Below are 23664 nucleotides of genomic sequence, written 5' to 3' on the forward strand. Positions count from 1 at the left end.
TGCAGGAACAGTCCTGTAAGACTGACTTTCTTCTGTGGAAAACAAATGAAAATATTTTGAAGAACCTTGCGGTCCAAACCACGCTGGACCCCATTGACTTTCATTGTAGAGTATGGACAAATGTATTTATTTTTTATTTTCTACTTTTGCGTCACACAGAATAAAGAAAGTCATGCATGTTTGGAATGACATGACAGTCAGTAATTAATAGTTTTTGGGTGAAATATCCTTTTAAGCTTGAAGAAACAAAAAAAATGTCTTCTTTCTTATTTATACCAGGACTTAATGTAGGTTCTTCTTTTAGAAGGCTGCTCGATTTTGAGAGACAGTTCTTATATGCTTACTGCCTCTAGACTCCCAATAGTTCAAAGAAACGATTCATTCAAATAAGAATAATGCACCATATCAACTGAAGCCTATACTCATGCCTCTATTAAACATAATGAGATCTAAGACATCTGAGAGAAGTTCGAGGAAACTCCTCCACTTGATAATGACAGAACTAAACACAGTGGGAGGAAAGGAAATGTAAGATAGAATAAGCCCTAAACAAAGAGTTCTTATAGTTATATTATAGAAATATGCCTGTTTTCTCTAACTGAAAAAAGACCTATACTTGGCATTCACTTTAAGAGCTTTTGAGGCAGCCCTTCACTCTAAGTGCCGATACAAATGCTGTTCCTTAAAATTATTCCAACATAGCATTTACTTTTACAATAATAGCTCCTTCAAAAAAAAAAAAACATGGTAAACATAATTTTAATTAAAAAAAAAAGCTCTTTTAAGATCACTTTAAACCAGCCAAGACTAATGTGGGAATGCTTTAATAATGTAGTGGAGGATTTATAGTTGGTTTGTATAGTGTTGGTTTTTTTGAAGATGTTTATCTTCATTATCTTTTTAAGTCCATTTGTAAATCACAACAATTCCGCAGAATCCGATGCAGCAATGTATCATCACTTTGACAATATGTGAATGCATCATGACGGCTTAATTCTATTACATAATTCTATATTAAAACAAGCCCTGTTGTCTTTGCCGTACAACATATTGGGGAACCAACAGTTTTAAGCCTGCAGTGAACTTCATAAATGATGCCTATAACGAGAAATGTTGTCCAGTGCAATAATATGATTGCCAACATAGTTGGCTGCTGCTTTCCCTGATATTTTCTAAAGAACAGCTCTGTTGCCTCTACCCACGTTGTTTCACAGAGTAAGCTATTCATTACACCAGAGCAGGGGTCTTCAACAAGGGGGTCCATGGTAGAACTGCAAGGACTCCACCAATTATTGTTTGATGTAATTTTTTTGTGAGAAAAGTTTAAAAAACAAAGAACATTGGGTTTTTCCGGGCTCAAAAAGAGTGTTTCTTCACACATACAGTATGTATGTGTAAATGTGTATGTGTGTATATATATAAAATACACATTAAAGTATTTAAATAGTATATATGCACTGATGCAAGCATTATAAAGTCTATAAAGATGATACTGTTGATATTGTAGTTCACTCTTAAATGCAAACATTTTATACCACATATAAAGGGGTCCCTGTCCCATCTTTCTATTGGCATTTTAGGTGACCAATGCCCTTCTGAAAGCAGTTCTGAAATGGCCGTCTGTGTATAAGAGAAAAGACTGTGTCTGATAAGACAGAAACAACATAACATAGAGCACAACATAAAAGGAACATGAACAGGGGTTATATAAGGTCCTTATGGGAGGAGAATGCGGGACCAACACAAGTGCTGCAGTGAGCTTCCTTCCATCCCTGCAATCCCATTCCATCAGCATCAAACCCACAGTAAATGGACAGAATTTTTCTTTAACGCCCCTGGCTCAGAATGGCTCGGAGCTTGGGCACTTCCTGTATCCTCTCATCCTAGATGCTTGTCCTGTGGCTTCAACTCAATTCAACATCTTGATTTAGTCCCAAGAGAAGCATAAGCATCGTTAAAGAGCAGCTTACATTGTTGAGACCAAATGGACTCCCACTGCTTCCTATATTATAGGAATATTGACAAGCAAAATTGCCACAGAAGTATTCTCTAGCAAAAATCACACCATTCAAAGTAAGAAAACGTGATAAAGTGTCACTAAATAAAGAGCAGAGACAACATCAATCAGGGTAAAGGGCTTCAGTGACCTTGTGTTTGTATCAGGAAATAAACCTCGATAGATTGTGTGATTTGAGCTGGGTTGGAACGTACCCTCGATAGAAGAGAGATCATTTTCTTTGATAGCCTTAATTAATTCATTGATTTATTCAGCTCTCCAGAAGCTCCTTAAATCACTCCGCAGATTATGATCTCACCGGTACATATTAAACGCGTGAAATTTAGCGTCTTATGTGCAGTAACAGATATGCCTGCAGGTGGAAATTAAATGAATAACATTCAAAAGCAAATTAAACACAGAAAGGTGCCATTGAAAAAGAGAGAGAAAAAAAGTCACGCTTGTTTGCTTCTGACTAAAGTTAAGTTTTTAAAGCGATTTTTGCCATGCATGCTTATCGTTCATCTTCGGGGAGCGCCACCAATGTTGCCTCACTCCTGGAACAACGCCTCTTGCTCTCTCAGACGTTCTGACGGATGTATCAAGCCATCTTTATTAGCCTAGACCCCGGGAGAGAGAGTTATGGGCACAGCCCAGCAGCGTATTGCTATCTCTCTCAGACAGCAGACCATGGCCCCCTCCGTGGCCCTATTTAAAAGGCACTTATATTTTCGCTTCAAGGAACGCAGTTTTCCACTATGGCAGGAGATCCTTGATAGCCGCACACACGCCCAAACAGAAAAAAAGTAGGAGGGGAAAAAAGAGGGGGAAAAAACTTCCTCATTAGAATTCAAACAAGGTGGATGATTGCCAGTGGAGACTAATGTAATTGTCATGGCAACTACACAATGTACAAAGATCCCAATGGAATTACTCTGATTTTACCCTTCCCCCTTTCCATAAAAGCCATTGGTTTAAAAAGAAGTCGAAGACATTTCGGGTTTGGAAATCTCAGATGGAACTGACAAGCTCTAAATAATTTCACAACCGATGGCACAACTGGGAGAAAAAAACAAAACCATCAGGTTACAGACAAAAATCATTTATATATGGCTGTCAAATTGAAATTATATAGTGAAACGGTATGTATACAAAAATTAAATGGGCTAAAAGAGCACGTCTTTAAGGCAGACACTGAACAATACAAAAAGAAATGGATTTTCTGCATTTACACAGGGTGTGTGTTTAGCCTCCCTCTGCAAGTGAAGCCAGCCAGACAGATGCAGAGGCTGGAGGAACAGCCACAAGCAGAGGGCACCACTCTCCTCACCCATTCGCCCACTCTAAGGGGAACCAATGTGATTACTGCATTACCCTCTGGCAACCCTGCTTGAATTCGGAGTCTGCCTTTAACCAGCTCGCTTGCCTAAAGACTGAGAAACAGAGAGAAAGGGAACAAAAAAGAGCGGATAAAGGGTCAACAAAGGAAAATCTAAAATAAAAAGATTAATCTAAGCATTTTTTTGTGTCGCTCCTAATCGTCATTCTGCATCTGTGAATGGGTGATGAAGTTCTCGGGAAAATAAGGCAAGCCCTGGTGCAGGCTTTGCCCTTTTCCGCAATTTATTATTTCTATGAGACAGCGAAAAGAAGGGGGATAAAACAAGAGACGGTGGAAATTAGCTAAAATTAGATTAATCAATTCCACCTCCCACAAAATTAGGTCCATTGCACTGTCAAACAGTCGTGAGAGAGAGTGTGAAGGAATAATGTGTTTTTTTTTCCCAAAAGCCACTCTTCAGCTCAACATTAGCAGCTTTCTGAGTGTCCAGTACAGAGCTGTGTTATTGTGCCTTCATTAAGCGTATTGTGTCAGCAGGAAGAGGGGAAAAAAGGGCTATTTTAAGGGATTTATGCACTCTGTGCTTCCATGGGCGGGCAGTGAAACTCCAGGCCAGCAATTCCTCCTTTCAGAGCACTACAAAGGAAATGTAATTACCTTGATATGGTGGCAAAGGGAAAGGGCAAACTCTCAATATGCAGTAAATGCACTCACGCTGAGACCAGGCAGGGCTAATTTGCTACTGATCTGTAGGAGTTTTTCCTCATTTCTATCCCCACCACCCATTTCTCTCTCTCTTCGCCACTCTCTGGGAAAAAATTGCATGAAGGAGCCGTGACCTCATACCAGGCTACATGATCTCCTCAGCTCAGAAAACGCCTAAACAGGACAGCATTAGCATGCAACATGCATATTTAAAAACAGAGGTAAAATCGTTTTTTCCTCTTTTTTTGAGAGAGAGAGAGAGAGAGAGATACTCACCATAACCTCTTGCTTGGCCTTAGGCATTCACATTGTAGGGTAATTTGCATGAATATTTTTTGAAGGCACAAAAAAAGCACTCAATGGTTAATAAGACGAAACTCCTAGAGAAGTTTAATTTAAGAATGCTAATTAATTCACTTTTTCATTAGCCTCCATTTCAGATTAGGGAGGCTCTGAAGACAGAAGCAGAGAACACAAGGTTTTTGGAGAGTACGAGTAAACCGCCACTCATCTCTGCAACTGAGAGAGAGAGATGCAATTACATTTTTCATTGATAAGGGCAAGTGGTTTTATTATTCCACAGGCTTTTCTCTTTGTTTAACTCAATTTCAAAGTAAAACTTTTACAACACATTTGTAATAAAATGTCACCATTATTGTTTTGATACAGTAGGGCTGTGTAAAAACAGTGATTTTCATGTGACTGTGTCTGATTAATTAACAATTAATTGACAAGACGTTTTTTTGTTGTTGTTAAAACCAAAACATACAGAGCAACCAATAGCAATTCTCTAAATAAATTACAAGCTGGTTCTGAGACAGTGGCAGATCCTCAAACATGTGTGCAAGAAGCTTGCTGGAGGCGAATAAACCAAAAGATTTCTGTTTTAGCAAACAACATAACATTTAGCACCTGACTGCTCCAAGTGCTCAATTCTCTGACTTCAGTTTGTCTTGTATAGTTGAAGAAAGGGGAAGATACTGTATATGCAAAGTGATCAAGTTTAATGGATGTAGTATAATTCAGTCGACAAATGCACATAAAAGCTCCACTAAAAGAGAATGAAAGGATGTATGGTGCAAAATGGGCTTTTACTTTGGACTTATTAGTAAGGACAATTCTGTAAAGCTGGGATGTCAGAGAGGAGAACAATAAGAAACCTGAGATTCCTCACCGAGTGAGAGAACGAGAGCGATGTGGAGGGGGAGGAGGATAAAGTGAATAAGAGGGAAAAAACGCTGCATTCTTGTAACTCAAGAACTGTAAGAATGTGTGTGCAGCAGGTATTTATGGAAAGGTGATGGCAGATAGTTGCTCTAGAAACGGCGACAACAAAAGAGAAAAGCAGAGAGTAGCGGAAGAAGGGAGGAAAAAAAAGAAAAACAACTGCAGGCAGCGCTCAAGGTGTGATGGCACCAGCTCTGCGTACCACGTCACCATGGCAACAAGGGGAGAAATGGCGGTGTTAACATTCATTCAGAGAGGCAGCACGTGTCCATCAATCTCTAGCACATAAAGAGGCAACAGCACGTCTGCTAATAGTGTGAAGCCTGCAGGGCGCTCCATTGTTCTGCTATAATTATGCCAAAAAGGACAGGAAAAGGGTGTTGCTCTTTTCTTCACAAAGGGGTCGCAACACAAACAGATTCAAAACAGAGGCTTCAGTTCATCTCAAGGTATAAAAGAAGAGCAAACCTGACAACACGCACACACACATTGCGGGCACATGGGGCACCCTGTGCACTCTTTTGAAAGAGACACCAAAGGCGGACAATCCCGCTTATCACTTTGTTGTGATAATCTTTTCTAAACACAGCCCTGGGTGTGCAGATAAACTCCAAACACAGCATTCAAGGTGAGCTCTCTCTTTCTCATTCTCTCTCTCTCTTCCTTCACTTCTTCCTTGGAATTCCATTTTTTTCCATTTGGTCCGTTTGCTGCCACACTCTGTCAGCAGTGGCAGGATGGCGGGGCGGAGGAGAACCGTAGGAAGTGGAGAGAGGAAAACAAGATGGCACAGCGGCGTGAAGGTTATGACTTTGAACGTGCGCTAGCTGGGGACCGGAGCGCACACACACCGACACGCAAAAACACAAATACACACACAGAGTGCTCTGAGTGTTCCTGTTTGTTCCAGGTGCTTCTCTACTCTTGCTCAAGTCAAACATCTACATGGCTTTACATGGCGGGAGACACGGATCAACTGGTGAAGGTCAACACCTGAGAGGGTGGAAGGGAATCACCATCAATTGGCTTAGCCAAACAGAGCTAAAATGAGTAGTCGGCATTAAAGGAACCGTATGTAAGAAATGTATTTCAATTAATCATAAATTGGCCCTGATATGTCACTAGACATTAAGAAATCATGTTCATTTCAAATACTTATATCACTGACAACAGTAGTACGGCCAGAATATTGTCATTTAAATAGTGAAGTTGCAGCCCTCAACTGATGTTGATGTTGTCATGTTGTGTTTTGGCCTGATGCCCCACCCTCCACCTATCTACCAATCACGAAGTCAGTAGTGTTTCGGCATCCGGGTTGCCAGCTCTGCTCTAGTTACCACAGCAGGGGGAGGGGGAGGGGATACACCGCTCTACAGTAATTTGAAACTGATTGCAGTACCAGTTTTGGCCACAATCTTACATACGGCTCCTTTAACTGACTGAATTTGTTAATTTACCTGTTTTTGCAGTTAAACGGTTGATCAACCTTGTTATTTTTAACTAAAACTATTTACAATAATCATCGTTAATGGAAATAAAATGTAAATATTTTATTGTGAACACTAATAGTAATGACAAAATGACTAAACCCTAAACTAAAATTAAAATGAAAACTAAAAAGAAAAGAAAAAAATAATACAATGTGATCTCATGAGTATTCATATGTATTTTTACGCAAAGTGGTTCTACGATATGTACTTTTACTTGAGTTTCAATAGACACTGAAACATACGATATTAACCTATTGACAGCACTAAAACGTAAATTATTTACACTTTAAAACCTTAAAATTAATTGCATTTCTGTAATCGTTTAACCATCGTTATCGTTATCATGTAATACGTATTTTATATGCCGTGGGTAAACAAAAGGTGTTTTTTCAGTATAGTCCTATGCTGTGACTGACAATGGAACCAAAAAAACCCCAAAAACGCATAAACATAAACATAAATTCACAAAAGCAATCAATTTTATTTGTGTGCTGTAATCCAAATATTTAGAATGTATACAGTTGTGGGGAACAGACTCAAATTCAAAGCATTTCGATCTGCCCCTGGTGGCTTGCTGCAGTGTAGGTGATAAACCCCGCCCTCTGCATGTAATAGAATGGGACGAGATCCAAACTAAAAAATCCAATTATACTTCAAATAATTTTTTTTCCAAAGATCGTTTCTGTCATTTTAGGTAGTTCTTATCACACGGGCATGTTCAAGTGTTAATTCATTTTTCCAATCAGTTTGGTTTTGTTATTTATTTAATACTATAAAAACGGAATGTGACGTCATGATCAAAAATAAATCAAACACTTCTGTGTGTATCTATGTAAACTATGAGTGAAGAGCGTCAAAGGTTTCTATTTACAATGTGTTTTTGAAGTGTTGATCATTGTAGCCAATGTTGAGCACATGAACGCAATGGCCAATCCAAGGTGTTTAAGTTAGTCAGAATAGGGTACTGAGAAAATATCAAGGGGCAACATTCTAATCTGAAAAATTAAGCCTACCCGGAAGTGCGAAAAACTGCAATACATCGAAAATCCACTAGAGGGAGGTCCCAAAAGGGAGCAAATGTCCATAGCCCCCATGTTAAAATGTCCGTTTTCACAGCATAAATTCATGTTTTTACAGGTTGGTCCCATGGACTTTTATTGTATTTTTTGATAGGTTCCGAGTGCCTGACAACCATGAGGGCTGTGAATTTTTTTCTAACTCGTTAGTTTAGATCGTATTTAGATATAAAATATATGACAAATAAGGGCGTGGTTAACTTTGATTGACAGCTTGATTGACAGCTGATAACGAGCATAGGCTGCGCCAAGGAGAATGACAACATAAGAAGCGCCATTTTTTTACACAGTTGAAATATAATACTACTGTTTCTGTATCATGAAATGTAGTTTTAAGAGTTTTTCAGGCGAGAATGTAGTTGTTTAAAGCTCAAATCTGTGGTTTATTTAAAGATTTATGAAAATTTGATTTGTGAGATCCAGCGATGACCGGGCGCTCGGCGTTCATGTAACTGTAACCCTGCCTGGAACAGCCTTTCCTTGGCTAGTCGTTCTGACGTTTGCCGCTGACTCTGGCCTCTCTGTAGTGGTTAAATATGAGATATAATTCGTCTTGTGTATATCTAACGGGCGATTTTTGGTCTCGTGAATCTATAATTTGTTCCCTGGCCAATTGTTTTGGCTGAAGGGAAGTTTCATAACTTTATAAGTATTTAACTTTACCGTTGTATGGTTAGACTAGAGCGCTGATGTTTGACTGAATTGTTTGCTTTATTTGTATAGCTTCTTGTACCTTTTACTAATATTTTTATAATGGCTAATATTGATAAAACTGAAATTTAACAAAAAGAGACTGGGTTGAGTTTTGTCATTTTAAATTTTAATACAACGAAGATGATCTGTAATGTTGTTTACTGCAAAATCTGTTGTTTAGTACAAATGCACATATTGCCTGGACCATATTAAAATATTTAATGTTTTTATATTATATTTAAAACGAAAAGAGGCAGGTTTGTGTTTTATATTTTGTTTTGTTATAAATAGGCAAACGTTATATGCAGTGAATATAATCAATACGTGTTGCCTGAACCACATTTGTGTGGCTATAATGTTTAAGATTTCTTTAAATGAAAACGAAAAGAGTTAGTATGGTGTTTTATAACATATTTCGTTGCCTAAAATATACACAGAGATAACCGGAGTAGCAGAGCGAGCTGAGTGACGCGCGCTGCATCCTTTACCCATATATGGATTGGCCAGAAGGTGGGCGGGGTTAGGATTTCCCAAGATTTTCCAAGATGGCGCCGCCCATACCCCCCATAAACGGCTTCAAAACCGTTCTTGAGAAAGTCTATGGGTGACGTCACAGACGCTTTGTCCATATTTTTTACAGTCTATGGAAAATATAGAGTAATGGATCGATCTTGGGATTTTAAGAATATAGAGATCGTTCAAATGAAGATGTGATTAATCGAATAGCCGATTAATTTCAGATCATTATATTAGCTGATTATCAAACTAATCATTAGCTACAGCCCTAATGCCGACTGAGAAGTCACTGGATACCAATGCTAAAGTGTCTAAAGTCATGCTACATGCTTTCTTATGGCATAAGCCCTTAGCGCTTCGGTTCTGACACAACTGCGACATTTAATTAAAAACAAATGCCACAGTACCTCCTGAAGTCATAAGTCACTCTGCCAATGCTGTGTTGGCATGTCATCGCAATCATAGCAACACAATGACTCACTGAGGTTCTGAGGTTATCAGCTACTAGTACGTCAGCTGAGCTTAAGGTCAGAAGGACACAGTATCTACACTGTCAGTGATCAGGGTTTCTGCAGTGTGAGAGGGTGTTCGTATATATTAACCGACCTCGCAGGACAACTGGCCTGCTCAAAACAGTAGCTGCAACTCGCAGCAGTGGCCAACCGCAGAGGATGAGTCACATCAAACAAAGAACTAAATCTGTCCAAAAAAACAAAACAAATGTGCACATATGCGCACAAGGAGACACGTGTCGCATCTCTTTTTGAGAGAGATTAATTGCCCCCTGTCTCAGAACTGCATACGGTATCCACATCACCTCTTCAAAAGGATAAGAAACGGAGAAGAGAGACTCAGCTGAGGGCTGATAATAATGTGTCACTATAACTGCAAACGCAGGGACAAGCTGAAACCTCTAGATACATCATAGTACGAAAGTAATGCGGAGATCTTAGTGGGAGATTGTCGAATGTCATATTGGCTTTGGGATCTGGCGATAGCTCTGGGTCTAGTGATAACTGTTTGAAATGAGTGTGAACGCACAGCGCACGAAGGCTAGGAATCCCACCTGTTCAGAGCATTTTTGAGCGAGACGGAGAGGATGAGATGTACAGAGACACGAGGAGCAGCCATGGGGCCTGAATGGAGGTGGAAAGGGGCTGAGAAACTCCACAGGGAGCATGGCACTGTTCTCACCCTAATGAGCAGCCAGATCTCAAAACAGCAAGCCTCCAAAATTTCCAGACCTGTTTTACTCTCACATGGGACTGTATCAAACACTTTCACTCACACTGGAGGAGTTCGAGTAACAAAGTGCCGGCCAAACGCAGAGCTTGTTGCCGTGGTTGAGGTGGGAGGCCTGCTCTGAGCGATGGGCACAAAAATCACTTTCTGACTCAACACATTCAAAGCGTAATTACATCCAGCTGCCTTTCTAATCTACTTTGGAAAGGGAAATCAAGGAGAAGGATGATGGAAAGATGAGAGATTGAGAGGAAGATCAGATAACCCACTGCATCATGCATTTACAGAGAGACAGGGGGCCCAAACTCTTACCGGAAAGCCTCCAGCACGGTTCTCTCTGGCAGACGAGGGGCAACTCGCTTGAAGGCACTTTTGAAGTCATCCATCTTTAAGAAGCCACGACCTGGAGACAGTACAAACCCAGAGCAAGAGTTAACAAAACTAATACTTTAAAACATCAAAAAGTCCTTTACTGCCAGGCCGGATGTGTTATTAGAATGCCACATTCGCATGAGATCAGGCAAAGAAAATGAGATAAGCACACCTGAGAGCACGCTCTCATTATTTTCTCTTATCTTAAGGAATAAAATCAGCTTTCTCTGCTCATTCCACCCCATAAAAGGATGGTGGCTAAAGCTGAAAGTATACTTCCCTTGTCCGCATTCTGCTCTGGCTCACAGACTGTCTGCCTGATGAAATTTTCATGATCAGTAAATCCACTGATATTTGTGCACACCGGCCACGTGCAGACCCGTTTTTTGTGTCCATGCGGGCTTGTGTGCAGACAACAGCGCATTTTTGTGCGAGTGATTTGTGTGCTTGAAAAGAACGGTTCATTAGAACACGTCCACGCTCTCAGTCAAAAGAGCATTCTTTGAAAGACTTGCTGTGTGCAATACGGAGCAGAACGTGGAAAACAAAGTATACCTGAGGTTTAAAGTGTCACGAAACCCTCCTGTTTTAGCCTGGTTATTTACACCTCAGCTTTGAAAAAGACTCAAAAAAGGGGCGTGTAAAGCTGTGGAAAAGTGGGAGTGTAATTATTGAAATATGAGCAGAAAAAAAAAAAAGAAAACAACAACAGAGTTGGGGGAATAAAGAATAAAGGCTTTTTTGCCCATTCTTCTACAAGTTACTTTTTTGCCCATTCTTCTTAGATTTTTTGGTGTATCAGAATAGTCCATCGTGTCATCGTGTTCATGATCAGATGTACCGCTGTGTCAGTGTCTGTATTAAGACATGATGAAATATGTGTACATACACGGTGCTATTCATGTTTGGAACAGGAGAGTATGTTAAATATGTCCGTAAAAACTTGAAACACACTTGCTCTGGTCCGGTAATGAACTGTATTCCGAGTTTTTTAGTGTTGTTAAGCTCATTGTAGCGTTCTGCGCAGAAACCACTCTCATGCGCATTCTTCCGCTCTTATGTTACAAATTAAACATTGTTACAGTCATTTTCTATGTGTTGATATAGTCAAACTCCAGTTCTGACCTCATCGGGGGAAAATGCAATGTTACAGCGCTGAGCCAGTCTTGTCACATTTGACTTCTCAGCTGTAATGCGATCTCATGCGTAATACAGCACAGTGATTGGATTAAATGAGTCTATTTTCATGAATAATATGGATAAACTAATGACATAAAAGTGTACTTTACAGCCAAGGCAGCCAATCACTAATTTTTCGTGACGTTGGTTCAGCTTTGCTTTTTACCAGAACCAGAAGAATGAAATAGCGAAAAAATAACCACTTTTCAAATAATAATAAACATAATGAGAGCTATTGTTGTTTTCATTGACGTGCAACCTGTACACAGTCAAACCAAAAATTATTAAGACACCAGATACATTTTTTATATTTTTTACTAGTGGGTGCAGGACACTATAGTTCATTTATGTAAGTGAGGATAGCAAAATAAAGTAAACTGTGACATATTATACCCAAAAAGTCTTCATACAGTGGACTAAAATTTATAAAAATTTGGGACCAAAAATTATTCAGACACTTTGACCTGATCATGGTTTGCTTAAGTTGTTTTCTTTAATTGCTAATGCGACCTTTTTACATCATATACTGAACAAAATTAAGCATTGCTTGGTAATTGGTTGACCTAAATTGGTATTATCTAATTGTTCTACTTAAATTTAACAGCTGAAAGCTGACAGCTATTCAACCTAATTCATTTGTGAGACAGTCTAACAGAAAGATGGCCAAAACCAGTGAAATATCAACTGATTTGATAACCCTGAGTTCTTGTCATATTTTATAACCATTTTCTATATAGAAAATCAACTATAGCGAATAAATTGTGATAAATAAATAAATAAATGTCAGAAATGTTGAAGGTGTCTGAATAAATTTTGGTTTGACTATCTGTTAACATAAAAAAATATGTGTTTTAGGGTTTCATGACCCTTTAAGTCCACTTGCAGCTTTTTGACTGAGAATGTGAAAGCAAGGAGTAAGACCAGCTAAGATCTCAGAGTGTCTACATGAGCCTCTTTCAAAAAAGCTCAGAGGAACAGCTTGTTTTGCCTTCTTCTCTGCGACTGGCACGCAGGACTTTGATTTGCAGGAAATGGCTCCCCTGAGGAAGTTTAGAGCGCGCACATCCAAAGTCAGAGCTGAGAGTGGAATCTGTTTAGCGTGTCTGCTGAATTGATGAGAGGCACAGCGGCTGGGGGGGTGAGCACTGTGACATTCATGTCAACACGCCAGACCAAGCAACACCAGCTCACCAACCGTAACCAAACACTGCCCTCCACAGCCATGACATACTGACGAGTCACACACCTGCGGAAGTCACAGGATCTGTTCAAAACTCGAAAGTTACACATCTCGTCTGTAAATAGATTTGAAGTGTTAAAAAGGTGTATAATGGCATGATTTATTTGCTGAATGCAGAAGAAATCAAATGTTTTGACGACAAAGCATGAGCAGCAATCGGCAGGGAGCATGGCTCACTTTCACACCGGGTGAGAACGGGAGAGTTTCCAACTGCACCAAGCATGCTCTATCACCGGGCAGGCTGCCACTTCAGCTCTGAATGGGAGCGACGCACTTCAGCGCGCTTTAGCTTCCAACGCATCCCCATTGAAGATGAGGATGGGGGTGACGGCGCAGATGAAACAGTCAAACATCTCATCCAGAGCAAACTGTTCAGCCGCAGTTAGGAGAGGACTTGCCTCTGTTGGCAGGCTGACAGGAACATCAGGCAGAGAAAGCCAGGACAGAGGGTTTAAGCTTAGCTGGCAGAGGAACAAAGACAATCAATCTGGGAACTGCTGAAATTATTAAGACACTTTGCTAGCATGTAAGCTCTGCTGGAGAGCACCTGCCTGACAGTTGTCCTTCAGGTCTCCAGCTGCGCGTGTTCATTCACAACTGTTCAAAGAGAAGCCAATTGGATTTTTTTAAAAGATTCCAATCTGATACAAAGTGCATTTCAAAGCACTATCATTTGTCAGTGCTGATATACACAGTTAAGACCAGAATCACAATAAGTTGGGTTAGTTAAGAATAAGTTAGAATCAGAATTCCAATCTTGGTTCTAAAATTAGCTAATTTTCAGGTTGCTCTGAATTCGTACAAGGGTTGAGTGAACTCGCTCACAGCAATTTGGTCCTCAAAATGAATTTGATGGTTCATTAACATTCACAATTCTAATTAAAAGCTAACTGTAATTTTTTTAAGGCCTAGTACTTATTGCTGCAGACTATTTTAGGTCTGGGAGGATGTAAAAATGCTCTGTAGCCTGATCGGGTGGCTCACAGGAAGTCAGGGATATTTCAAAGACGGCTGAGAAATCAAATGAGATACAAGAGAGATAAAGAGAAAGCGAACGAGAGAGAGAGCTTCAGGCAAAAATAGGTCCATCGTATGTCTGCTGAAGAGGAGTTTTCACATGAATAAATATTCTGCTCAAACACACCGGCTTTCCTCTTTAATGGCAGGTCAGCAGGGTTAATGAAATAAGATCCCTCAGCCATTCTGAGCAGATTCAATCAAGGTCAGCAGATATCCTCCTCCTGTGGTCACTCATAACTTTGTGAAATAATTTCTGTTACAAAATTAATTAGTTAATTATACATTTGCCTCCCTTTGGAATATCCTACAAACAGTTCCAGGGAGGCCGAAACAATCCAGAGAGACCGCAAGGCCCATTTTACTGTGTTTTCTACCCAACCTTGAAGACTCAAATGTTGGTTCAGACGCTTCATTTCACGAATTACTTAATTTAGGGCAGAAAAGTACTAGATCTAAAGATTGGGGAATCTTTGCATTTGGCATTAACTGTTTAAAAAACAGTTTTCAGTTAGGATATGCACATATGCCTGGCTTTGTTCTACCAGGATAGAGCAACCGAGACTTTCCCACCCTCCCAAACCCCTGGGGAACGCACTTTAGCCCCTGCCCCAGCGGAGGTCTGTGCTTTCCACTGCATTACATGATAGTAACAGTGCACCAAAGAAAAGGACACATGGCGCCCTCTACTGCGATAATATGAAAAGAACGGGTGTGTTAAAAATGCTGTCATAAACACAGTTATTAGGATTAGTTTTACCATCATTATGTGTAGGCTTACACATATACATTATATATTCAGGACCACATTTAACAGATGGCACAGGAATCGGCCATTGTTTACAAAAGAATATCGTCACCTTCCTAAAATAATTGGCCAAGTCATTTTGATGATCAAATGACTTAAGCAATTATTTTAGCAAGGTGACAATATAAAAAAACGAATGTAATTGTTTCTGCCCAACACCAAATACACCTCGCACTACATACATTACACCTCCTTCAAAATGTATTCTGCTCACTACAATTGCACTATATACACAATTACAATTAAGCATTTAGCAAACACTTATTCAAAGTGACTCAAGGTATACTTCTAGCAAATATGTATGTTTTCTTGGAATCAAAAGATGATTCTAAACAGGACGTAATCCACCAAGTCTATTTTCTTGCGCAACGAACTTGGCCAATAATCGTGGTGGCAAGCAGGACGAGTGGCGTGATTTTCTCACAGAAGAGCTTCAGAAGCATAAAAGGAGGAGTGACGACAGTGACACTCCGAGAGACGAGAGAGGGCCAGGCCTGGAATTTATGTTATGTTTTGTTGATAAGGGAGGGAGGCGGGAACTGGGGAACGTTCAAGAACTTTAATAAATAAACAAACACAAAACCAAAGTGGCAGCCCCTCACTCACGACTGCTGCACACACATAAACAAAACACAACGTAAAATATAAGCCTGGTCCTCTCTCGTCCTTCACTGTCGTCACTCCTCCTTTTATGCTTCCGAAGCTCATCCATGAGAAAGTCGAGTGCTAGAATAGGTGCTAGAATAGGTGGTCATTGGTCATAGGTCATTAACAGTCACGCCACCAGCCTCGCGCCATTCTTATGGCCCTCTGCCACGTCCTGCTTGCCACAGACGTAAAATGTCATACTGAACTGCACATGGAGTTTCCCCAATTACATTTGTGATCTTATCTACTGATTTTACCCGTCACAAAGGTAGTAACCAATCAGATCAAGAAGGTTTACATCATGTCCACCAGCCAGTGGACAATCTAGGCCTCTGATAATGTTTATTTTTAAAACTTTTAGTTTTCCCTGGCTAATGAGGCCTAAACTTAGTTTGTGTCGTGTATTCCACCTATCCTAGCACTTGTCGCTTGTGTGATATGTGTACTGTTTTGTTAATTGCACTGAGAAAGTGTCAGCTAAAATCACAGATTTAATGTGCATTTGCCTTGTACTTGCACAGAAGACAGTCCCAAAACAGATTTGTTTATGCTGGGCTGTGCATTTCTCTAGATTCTCTATTCTTTAACACCTCCACAAAATAAAAATCATGAGGTCTGCAGGAAGATATATCGCCAGTCTAATTTTGTATCAATTAAGTAAAATGTATAAAGTCAAAAGTGTTAAAGGGGTCATGGTATGAGAAATCAAATTTACCTTGATCTTTCGGCATATAAGAGGTCTTTGTACAATTTAAACATTCTTCAAGTTTCATAGCTTAAAACATCCTCCTTGTTATAAACAAAGCATTTATTTAATCAAGGTCCGACTCCAAAAATGGCTCATTTGGATATTGAGAGATTTGTGATCATTCAGTCGCTTATCGGCTGGTATTTGACTAAACTGGATGTGAGCTTAAAAAAAAGAAAATTATAATCACTGATGCTGTCTACACTGGATAAGGTATACAGATGCACATTCAGTTTCTGACATACTCCACATGCTTGAGTCTGTCGACACCAGGACAAATGGAATAGTGAAAGAATGTTTTCTTTGACACGTCCAGTTTGAACAGCTCATTTGTGTCTCTGTACAGGATTCCAGTGTTGGAAACAAGTGGATTGTTTATTCTAATGGCATACTGGATCGTGTCAGAAGATTTTATGTTTGTTCTGAGCAATTTGTTTTATAAATAAGGCACAGTGCAATGCAGATTTCACAAAGAAACTTGGTTGAAAGATGCACCAGCCAAATGTATTGTGTGGATCTGTATTGTGTGGATCTGACAGCAGCTGCATCACAAAGTAAAGTAAATGATTTCATAATGCTTTGTCTGCAAATGAAGGTTTTCTATGGTTAATGTTTTCAAAACACTCACTCGCATGCAATAGCAGGTGGGCGTTGATACTGTTTCCTATTATAATTACTTTAGCCAATCATAGCAGTGGCCGTTAACTGACAAGCCTTAAAAGAGTCGCCCCTAAAAACTTCAGATAAAAGATCAGAATGAAGTTTGAAAATAATAGTTTTTCCACATATATATTTGTTAGTTTGTAAAAAAAAAAAAAAAAAAAAACTTTAAAAAACATTACAAGTGCTTCATGGAAACATATTAAAATAAATGTAAAAATCCATGTCATGACCCCTGGTGCTTTTCTGTCATTTTAGACCGAACATTTTTACGTTTTTTATTTTATTTAATTTTTTTTACTTCATTGGAATGGTACGGAACTTGGTAAAGGTTTTGGCACTTGCTATGTGAACACACAAAAAAAATCATGTACATGATTCGAAAAGGTTAAATTGTCCTGAAAAAAATAGTCACACTTGTGCTCCTCGCGGTCAAAAATGACCGCATTGGAAATGAATGGGAGACTAATTTCATCTAGTGAACTCTTTTGGTACTGCGGCCAAACAAAATCTTACTGAAAGCTAATTTTTTGAGATATCAAGCTCAAATTTGGAACTTGTTTTTTCATATAAACAATTTTAAATAGAATTATTGTGCATTTTTCATAACAATAAACATAAAATTCTGTAACTTTAAGTTCTCTTTTTTAAACTTTTTTCACTTCAGCCATAATTTGCCAAGTCTCGTCTTTAAAAAGAGATCAAACTTAAGTCTTTGCTCCAAAGCATTCAAGATTTACGACAGTTTAAGTTGGAAATTTAATTTTCAGGTCTATGCTCAAAACGTGAATAAATGGATTATAACTACTGCAAATATAATGTAGTACCATAAAATCCACTAAAAATACAAATTATTAAATAAAAAAAACATTATCAAACTAAAAAATAGTACATACCTTTCATTGAAATAAAAAAAAAATCTGTAATTTCTGACCGCCACGCGGAGAGCACCAGAGGGTTAAACATGCATAATGCAAAGAGTGGAGGAACATACAATGTATATCAAATGCAGTGAAGATCTGCCTCGTCTTCTCATATGGATCTTCTGATGACATCTTCCTCCCCATGAGAGGCACAAACTGCTCCAGTGGGACCCCTTTCAGAGAGAGAGAGAGAGAGAAAGAGAGGAGGAGAAAGAATGCTGGGTTTACAAGGCTCTCGTCTGAAGTGCAGGTTCTTCCTTTACATGGCAGTCATCTGAAAGCACTGTGTTTAAAGGAGTAATATCTTTCTCTCTTGCCTGCAGGGTAGTAATTTTTTCTCTGAGTGCTGTTATTGAGATGAAAAGGGTAGGCTGGGGAGTTCTAGATAGAATTCACAAAACAGCAAATATACAGATGGAGTTTGGCGTGGGGATCTGGGTGGGCCACGCTGACAGTGATGGCTGAGAAACTGGGGGATAAACCTCTATTGGGAAAAGCTCAAATTAATTAAGAGATCCAAGGACAAACGTGACGGCTCCACTGCACTTTAAGTCATGCCAAAACATAAGCTGTAATACGTCCTTTGAGAATCTCACACATAACGGACAAGTGATAAAAGAGTACTACGTGAACACAGAAAGGATTGCTTTCTAAAAAATGAACTAAAAGTTAGTAAGCAGAAGTGTAGGTTTTTATTTTATTTTTTTGCTTGATTTGCAAAAAAAAAGTCTCACTATCAAGTTTCTAGAATATTCTGGTCCCTAGAAAGGGCTTCCCTTCCTCATTTTTGTCATAAAATAATACATCTGATTGCTTAGAAAGGTAATAGTACACCTCTTATCAAGCTGCATAAATTAAGGTATGACATACATCTATAGCACAAATAGCGATGGACAAGATACACACCAATGGTTCATAAAATGACACAAATTTGTCACAATTACTTAAGAAAATCACATTTTCTTAAAGTTGCTATGTAACAGAAGTAGCAAAATACATTTTCTTCTGTATTTTGACACACATCCAAGTAAAAAGGATTATCTTAAAGAAAAAAATATAGGGTAATGAATCATTTACAATAAGATCAATAACATGCAGAAAACAGACTGGGGGAAATTTTATTTCATGCAGACATTACTGTGTGCTGCCAAATTTTGATAGAATTAGGACGACTTTGGGCTACAGAGATTTTAAACACCACATAAGAGACATTTGCTTCTGTTATCATCAGATATCCATGAAAATACATATTTTCTTATAAAGTATTTTTATAGACACACATTTTACCCTCCAATTATATTATCCTAATTCTCACGATCTAAAAATAAAATAAAACTTTAGCATGTATGCCACACAGCATGGACCAAGCCTGCATAAATGAATGAATAGATAAATGTAATAATAGGAAAAGAAATAACAGAATAAATAAGGGTGCTCCGATCGTTATCGGCCGATAATCGTTTTATATAGTTTGATCTGTGGCCAATCAGAAGAGCCGCTCAGATGACGCAAAACTCGCGAGAAAATCTTTTTATATGCGCAGCTAAAATTGCTTCACTACATTCTGCAGTTCTGGCAGTTCTACAACCCCAATTCCAGAGAAGTTGGGACATTTTGTAAAATTTAATAAAATCAAGAATCTGTGATTTTGTTGATTCTCTTTAACCTTTATTTAACTGACAAAAGTACAAAGGAAAAAAATCCAATATTTTGGATTTATATCTATATATCCTCTTCATGCTGGCAGTCAAGCCAAGCCATTAATATTTTGGAAGTGAAATCTGAAAGGTGAATATGGATTATTGAATTTTTATTAATGAAAATGTGTGTGAAATGTTTTAAATTGAAATATTCACAGCTTAAATATACAACCATGTTGAATTTTAGCCCTTAAAAATGCAAGCCCTAAAAATATAATGCATTAAAATGCAAGCAGGGTTAATGCAATGCATATTTTTTCAAGTAATGCAATTCAACAAGCTTTTTTGTTTCAAAAATATTTGTCATTATTTTACTTCCATACTGTCGCCAATGAAAGTCGGGATGGTCCCTTTGGTCATTGGGACTGAGAACTCAATGTCAGTTTTTCCCAAACACAAGTTGAAACGTGGACTCATCTGACCACAGCGCACATTTCCACTGTCTTTTAGACCATCTGAGAAGAGCTCGGGCCCAGAGAACTCGGCAGCATCTCTGCATTGTTGAACAGATGTTTTTCCTTGCGTAACAGAGATTTGAGTTGCATTTCTTGATGCAGCGGCAGAATGTGTTAAGTGGCAACAGTTTTCCAAAGTACTCCCAAGCACATGTGGCTTTATTTGACACATTCAACAGAGGCTTCCTGCCTTTCCCTATACGGACTGAGATTTCTCTGGATTCCCTGAATCTTTTCACAATAATATGTATGGTAGATGATGAAAAACCTAAATACTTTGCAATCTTGCATTGAGAAATGTGATTGAGAAATGAGATTGTTTGACAATTCTTTCATGATATTTGGTACAAAGTGGTGAGCCGTGAGTCTTTGAAGGATTTTATACCAAAACAATACCCTCACCAATTACCAGTTCTTCTACTAATTGTGGACTGTTTCAAAACAGTTTAACTTGGATATTCTATAAGCTTTTATTTTGCCTCTGTCCCAACTTTTTTAGTGTGTTGCAACCATCAAATCAAAATTTGTTTATATTTACAAAATACAAGTAAGTTGGCCAGTGAATGCATTAGATATTTTTTCTTTGTACTTTTGTCAGCTAAATAAAGGTTAAAGAGTTTAACAAAATTAACAAACAAATAAATTAATTTAAAAAAAAATAAAATTTGCAAAGTGATTGCATTGCAGAGCAACCTTACAGCAATGACAAGCAAGAAACTAGGGCTGTGCAATTTTAGTGATTTTTTTTCATAGTGGTGCGCTTTCGTTCCTCCCTAAAAGCCCAAAATGAACGTCCAAATCAGCTCATTGTCATAAAACGCAGTTTACTGCTGCACTACTTAAAAGCCGCTTTTCCACCGTTGGACCAAACCATTTTTTTTTGCTTGACCGTTCCATTCCGTGCAGATCAGAGCCAACCGGATATGGTTTCATTTTCCACTGTGGGGCTGATAACGGCCGCTATTTGCAATGTAATACAAATGCATCAGTCTTTACTGATGATATGAGATGTAGCGACTGTGTTATGGACGATGATCAGTTTTTTTTATTATTATTATTAATTTGTGTTTACGTCGCTCAAATAGGCTAAGTGCACAAGCATAGTGACAAACTTCCGCTATTGTCAGAAGTCGGCATTTCAGTTTCCGGTTTACGACTGTCTTCATCCGCATCCGCTATAAACAAACAAGATGAGTGCTGCTGTTGTACGAAAAAAGACATATAATGTGCGTGACATATCTAAGTTTCTAAGAACTGTAGGTGGATCTAAGGAGCACTGCTGTGTGCCACTTTGCTCTGCTTCAAGTCGATATAACAGCCATTTGAGCTTCCACCGCATCTCGAAGGACACCAACCTTCGTGCGCAGTGGTTGCACAAAATAGACATTTTGGACGACGCGCAAGTAAACCGGAAACAGATATGCCGACTTCTGGCGACAGCGGAAGTTCGTCACTACGCTTGTGCACAGAGGCTATAGAGCTTATGCGCCAGAGAAACGAGGGCGCCGCCAACTTTAGAATATTGCCTTTGAACTTCCGTTTTTGCGGTCGCTCTGTATATTTCTATGGCATTGCTGTCCAGGAGTAATTCGCCTTTGAAGTGGATTTACTTAATGTAAAGTAAAGTTAACGAAAGTTATCATGAGGATTGCAATGTTTAAAGCAGATGTCTTAACGAATGTCAGTAGACCGGGAAGATTTTAAAACAAGACGTTCATTCATAAATACGCAAGATTGCTGTGAAAATACAGACCGGAAGTCAAAAGACAACGAGCGCTGAAAAGGGGTGGGGCTTAGCCTATAGTGTGCTTAGCCAGCTACAGAGATATTGGTAGCCAGGCAACAGACAATTGACCAATCCTGGGTGGTGAACGTCACTGCACGCATTCTACCAGACCAGTAGGTTCAGCACGGTTAGTCGTTAGCCAATCGTACTGAGAATACTGGACCGAGAACGGTTTGTAATGGTGCCATGCCGTACCAGGCTCAACTGGAAACATAACTGGAACCGTTCTTAGAACCGTTCTTCCCAACGGTGGAAAAGCGGCTTAATTTATCCTAAACTTTTTCTAAAGTTTATCCTAAATTGCACCAAAGGTCTCTATGAACTACTGAGGCTCACGATGCTCTTGGGAAATGCGCCCCTGAATTGTTCCGTTAGTTCCGTTTATTACAAAATAAAACAGGCATTAGACTAGAATCCTTCAATCCACTAGGTGTCTGGGTGTCATCAATTTATAATCTGCCAACATTGTTGATGGTTTTGGGCTTGATGATGATGCTGAGAGGAAAGTTCACATAAGTAGCTGGATATAGATTCATGTTTCCATTTCTTAAAAATCATGGTAGCTAGAAAATAATTAGACAATGCAAATAGGTAAAAATAACTTTCCAGTTGATCTGCCTGATCCTGTAGCAAACTCAGATCTCTATCGCTTAGTTAGATTTGACGTTTCTTCGTGAGCAATCAACCAATGATGCACTAAAGCTACGTAAGGATCCCTCATTCAATTTGCACACGGAAAAGTAAAAATAAATAAATATAAAAATAAAAGAATGCATAAATGCATTTTGAAAATAAAATTTGAATAAATAACAGTTAAAAGAATTAAAAATAATCTAAAAATAAAAACAGAAAATAATAAATGAATGATAAATTTAATTAATCCTGAAATTATTTATATTTGTCTTATCAAGTCATTTATTCATTTATTTATTTTCCTATTATTACATTTATTTGTTCATCTATTTATTTCTTTATTTTTCATTTCTGCAGGTTTGCTTCCTCCATATTTTTGCCAACAAATGAAAGACAAAGCTGTGCAGACCTCTTTAAAACCCATCTCTCTTTCTCTCTCTGTTTCCCTCCTGCCTTTAAACTATGGTGGTGCTGGAAGTCAGATCAGGGCTGACTGCCATTCCCTTTGATAGAGAGACCATCAATCAAGGAAGTGTCAACTGGGTGGCCTGTACGTCCTTCCCACCCCTTTCTTAATTTCGGCTTCTCTACCATCTTTACTACCTTGGGGTCTTTCTACGCTCTTCTTTCTTCAATTGGTTTTCTTCGCACCACCCTCCCCATCTCTCTCACATCCTCACATCTGCTCTCCTCTTTTGCGTGACTCATTCACCAGAACAGGCCGCTGCCTGACTTACACACACACAGGAAAACGTGCAACAGTGTTCTCGCCCAGAGCACCTCTTTAAAATCATGGACATCTCTGATTTGATGTGCTCCCTCCCTTATCACATCTGTCCCTGAGCCATTCCAGACCAGGTTGGAAGCCAGAAAACAAACATTACATGGATGCTGAATGAATTTTGCTTAAACAACATAGGAAGTTTTTTTGGAGATTAAAAGACTAAATCTAAAGCTTCAGATCATCTAATGCACCATTCTGGTTAGTCAAGCATTTGTCTGGGCTTTTCGAATCAAAGCCCATCCATCATAATCAAATATTTGCCATACAAAGCCTGGAACGAGTTCATGTTTACAACCTGACTGCAGTTCAGTATATACCGTATGGCTGTGACATTTTCCGAGTTTTCCTGTAGTATTCTCAGCAAATGTTGGCCTTTTATATAGGGATGCACAGATAATTAAAAGTCTGGTCAATACTGATTATC

At 38.9% G+C, this 23664-nt stretch overlaps 1 protein-coding gene across 1 annotated transcript in view; it reads right to left on the reverse strand.

The window, feature by feature from the left end:
* efcab11 (EF-hand calcium binding domain 11) overlaps positions 1-23664 on the reverse strand; it is a 75360-nt gene that overhangs the window by 44931 nt on the left and 6765 nt on the right. Inside the window, exons 4-5 of the mRNA XM_081394534.1 lie at positions 17954-18055; positions 10600-10690 (exon numbers count right to left, since the gene is read on the reverse strand). Of these exons, the coding sequence (XP_081250660.1) occupies positions 10600-10690; positions 17954-18055 (193 nt within the window). The remainder of the gene's footprint in view (positions 1-10599; positions 10691-17953; positions 18056-23664) is intronic.

Source organism: Scardinius erythrophthalmus (assembly GCF_964197995.2).
Source record: "Scardinius erythrophthalmus genome assembly, chromosome: 19".
In the NCBI taxonomy this organism is placed as follows: Eukaryota; Metazoa; Chordata; class Actinopteri; order Cypriniformes; family Leuciscidae; genus Scardinius; species Scardinius erythrophthalmus.